Source organism: Mesitornis unicolor, unplaced genomic scaffold (assembly GCF_000695765.1).
Source record: "Mesitornis unicolor isolate BGI_N332 unplaced genomic scaffold, ASM69576v1 scaffold38959, whole genome shotgun sequence".
In the NCBI taxonomy this organism is placed as follows: Eukaryota; Metazoa; Chordata; class Aves; order Mesitornithiformes; family Mesitornithidae; genus Mesitornis; species Mesitornis unicolor.
In genome coordinates, this window is record NW_010210019.1 from 2,371 (window position 1) to 6,458 (window position 4,088).

Genomic DNA, 4,088 nt, shown 5'->3' on the forward strand with positions numbered 1-4,088 from the left:
GGAGGGCCTCCCCGTGCCTGCTTGAACCAATAGCCGGAGCGCCAGAGTGGGCCAGCTCGTACCGGGCTCTTGCTGCCCCATAACCTTGGGTGTAACCTAAGAGCAGCAGCCTGGGGAGGTGTAAGCAAGGGAAGGCTGGACCTGGCTGGACGGCCAGGGAGCTGGGCTTGCCGGGCAGTCACAGCCAGCTGCTGGGCTCGTTTCAGGGGTGCAGAGTGGCCATGGGCTTGCTGAGCCACCCTTTCTCGCCAGCTCGATCTCAGGTGGTGGTTGTGGCATGTAGGGACTGCTGGTGGCTTTCCCATCTCTGGCAGATCTGGTGCAGATAGGTGGCAGTCCAGATGTCACTGTCACCTCTCCAGCAATGTCCCCACCTGGTTTGGCTGCAGAAGAAAGGGCAGAGCAGCAAACTCTGGCTACCGGGGGGAGAAGAGGCGTGAGACTGAATTATTTGGTGGTGCAACTTCTCCAGAGCCAGCAGGGTTGGGAAGAGGATTGGCTCGAGCCTGTTTGGCTGAGAGCAAAGCCAGGGAGCACATTTCTCCTGAGTCAGCTCTCCAGCACTCCAACTTGGGAAGGAGATAAACTGGTTGGGATGCCGCATCGGTGGTGTGAGGTTAGGAGGAGGCGGGGAATGGGGGGAAATCTTCTTTTTAGCTTAGGGTGATCTGCGTGAAGCTCTGTTTGTCCTCATTTTTGGTAGCTGTGGCTGAGGCTGGGCTGAGGGAGCAGCTGGAGGGAGCAGAAAGAGCTGGGTAAGAGAGGAGCCCCGAGCATCTTGGAGAGGGTCAAGGCTCTGAGAGAATTAAGCGCTGTTTGTGACTCTGATTTCATCTTTACCCTAAGGCACATTGTTTAAAGACAACATGTTTTCACAGCTGTTAAATTGCCTCCTGTATGTTTGCAGTGAGGGCTGTTTCACAGAGAGCTACTCGTGTCTTTAATAAATGATCGGTGGTGAAGTTACCAGAGGGACGTAGCTCTGGGGCATGGAGGGCCAGGGATTGGACAAGGTGTGTTCTTTGTGGTTCTTGGTGGCTTTACCTCTGTCTTTGGGGCAAGTTGTGGTGATGGTGGAGGAGCACTCCCTTCTGTCCCCTTTCCTTGTCCCTGCCTCCCCCTCTCTCATTAAATACCTCCAAGGCACCTTGTAGAAACCTCCCTGCTGCATATTTCCTTTCTTTTTTTTTTTTTTAAACCTCTTTCCATATCTCTGGCTTCCTCTCACAGGAATGACTGCCTGCTGCTGAGAGCTAAATCCAGTCCTCCTTTGCCACTGGGTCCTTCACACCCATGGGCTTCCTAAAAGCAATGCCAGGCTATTCCCACTGCTGTTCTGTCACTGGGGACTTGCTTTCCACCCCCTGGCATGAAAAGGCCTTTTGTGGGGTGCTCTCAGACACTAACCTTTTTTTTTTTCTTTTCTCTCCAGCCGGATCTCCTCAATTTCAAGAAGGGATGGATGTCCATCCTGGACGAGCCAGGAGAGGTAAGCCTGAGGTGGGGACTCTGACTCTTCCCCAATTCCCTGATGAACAGCCAATTTCTTTACCCTGAGGCTGCTACCACTGGGAAAGACAGCGGGAAGCCTTTGGCAGAGGTGCCTCGTTTTGTGTGCAGGCACAGAAGTTCACCCAGCGCCCCTCTCCCAGCTGAGGGGCGCGAGGGGGAGCTGAAAGGGACGTGGAGGAGGGGGAAGAGAAGGCCAAGAGGTTACAGCACAGCACGTCCCTCCCTGTTCCTACGCTTCCCCTGGTAACTGCCTATCCATTTCCCTCCTGTCTTTTCCCTTCCCTCCCCCTGCCCGATCCGCCTGCAGTGGAAGAAACATTGGTTCGTGCTGACTGACTCGAGCCTGAGGTATTACCGGGACTCGAACGCAGAGGAGGTAAGCATGGCCAGCCTTTCTCCAGCCCTCTCTTCCTTCCTGGCTGGCAGGGAGAGGGGCACAGCCCTGGTATGCCCAGCATGCTCCCAGGAGTGGCAGCATCCTCTCCTGAAGGGCACCAGAGATGCCAAGCTGCTCTTTGCCAGGAAGTGATGAAGATGTTGGGTGTCTGAAGGCAGGCCCGTGAAGCTTGGGTGGGGCCGTCAGTGGTGGGAGGTGAGGAGAAGGTCTGGGTATCTCTAATGCTCTCCATGCATGCTGCTGGCTGCCTCTCGGGTTAAAAGAGGCCATGCTGTGCCAGGTTGCTGAGACTGGGTCCCAGGGAGCTGTAGGGTGAAGAAAGGTGATGGGGGCTTTTTCAGAGCTCGGTTTGTTTGCATCAGTGTCCTAGCGGGTAGCTGTGCTTGCAGGCCGATGACCTCGACGGAGAGATTGACCTCCGCTTCTGCACAGATGTGACGGAGTTTGCCGTGCAGCGGAACTATGGCTTCCAGATACACGTGAGTGTCTGACACTGCAGTGCTCAGGGACACAAGAGCTGCCTGCCTGCAAAGGAAGGAGGAAGAGGAGGCTTTGTAGGGCTGGCCGAAGGCTGTGCTGGAGGTGGCCCAGGAGCCAAGCTAAACGCCAGGAGTGTTTACTTGACCCATTGGCCAAGGCAGCTTCTCTAGAGCCATGGGGAGGGAGTGGTGAGTGCTGCAGATCGCAGTGTAGCTGGGCTGACCGTGCTCTGAGTAACAGCCTGTACCCTGGATCTGGCCTCAGTACAATCCTGTCCTTGGCTTCTTGGCGTAGCAGCAGGAGGTGGCTGCTAAGGCAGCACAAAAAGTGATATTTCTGCAGGCATTTCATTTTCTGGGTTTCCCTGTGGCCTGCTGCTGTACTTCAGTGCTGCTGCCCAGCTCCCAGCACCTGGATGGCTGGATTGCACTGGCTCACATTTAGCCAGCAAAGTTTATTTTGCCTTTACTTGGAAATGGTGTCATGGAGGATGTGTAACCAAGTTCCTCATAAATAGTGTGTCTTCACTCCCACCCCTCTACCTGACCCCAAGAGTCTCTGAGATAGCAAGTGGCCTCTGTAACACTGTCCACCACCCATGCAAGTGGGTGCCCGTGGGTGCCCTTGGGAAGTGAGTGGGAGCTGCCTGCACCTCTGCCAGGTGCTGACAGAGCCTCTATCGCCTCCCCATTGCAGACGAAGGATGCTGTCTTCACCCTGTCAGCGATGACCTCGGGCATCCGGCGCAACTGGATCGAGGCCCTGAGGAAGAATGTGCGTCCAGTCAGTGCTCCGGATGTCACCAAGTAAGATGTCACCCCTTCTTGCTGCCCCTTTTCCCTAGCAGGTAGGGACTAGGGAGATCCCTCTGGAAGCCCAGCTGGATCATCTCTGCCTGCCCAGTGGTCCCCCTGCCCTCTGCTCTTCCTGAACATGGCCTGGAGACACCAGCCGATGGCAGGAGTTGAGAGCCTGATTGCAGCTGCTTTTTGACTCACCACATTAGCCAGTTTAGCGCAGTTTCACTGCTGGTGTAGCCAGAACTGGGGGTGAATCCTCCCTGCTCCATGGGGGAGCCTGTTTCCCCAAGGAATGGGATGGCACAGACCCAGCTCTGTGCTCAGTGTGGGGTTTTGCAGGGCTGAGCCTTGGGCATTTAGCAGTGCCTCTCCTGGTGTCCTTTTCTGCTCAGTGCTTCTCCTTCACCAGCCACCGCTCTGCTTCCAGGCTCTCTGACTGCGATAAGGAGAACTCCTTCCGTAACTGTGTCCCCCAGAAGGGCTCGCTTCGGACAGAGGAGCAGCAGCGGCTGGGCTCCAGCTCCGAGGGGAACACGAAGGGCAGTCGCTGGAAGGCAGACGGGCAGCGCCATGCCTTTGACTACGTGGAGCTGTCCCCTTTGCCGCAGGACCCTGGGAACCAGGGGTCCCAGCAGAGAACGAGAGGGAGCTCGAGGATCTCCGACCGAACTCCCAAGCATGAGGAGCTGGAGCGCGATCTGGCTGTCCGTTCAGAGGAGAGGCGGAAATGGTTCGAGACTCCTGATGGCAGGGTCCCAAATAGCGATGGCCTGGCGGGGGACTCTTCCTGCAAGACAGGGGAGCAGGACCTTCCCGCTCCCCCACTCTCAGAGGACCAGCGGATTCGGCTGAATGAGGAGATAGAGAAGAAGTGGCTGGGGGGAGAAAGCCCGGCCTTG

The 4,088-nt window shown here is 56.5% G+C and overlaps 1 protein-coding gene across 1 annotated transcript in view; it reads left to right on the top strand.

The window, feature by feature from the left end:
* Positions 1 to 1,432: 1,432 nt before the first annotated feature.
* The window catches only part of LOC104547396 (TRIO and F-actin-binding protein-like), a gene marked incomplete at both ends in the record, with an annotated part of 3,321 nt that continues 665 nt past the window's right edge, over positions 1,433 to 4,088 (top strand). Inside the window, 5 exons of the mRNA XM_010193054.1 lie at positions 1,433 to 1,489; positions 1,820 to 1,888; positions 2,299 to 2,388; positions 3,086 to 3,195; positions 3,617 to 3,941. Coding sequence (XP_010191356.1) covers positions 1,433 to 1,489; positions 1,820 to 1,888; positions 2,299 to 2,388; positions 3,086 to 3,195; positions 3,617 to 3,941 — 651 coding nt within the window. The remainder of the gene's footprint in view (positions 1,490 to 1,819; positions 1,889 to 2,298; positions 2,389 to 3,085; positions 3,196 to 3,616; positions 3,942 to 4,088) is intronic.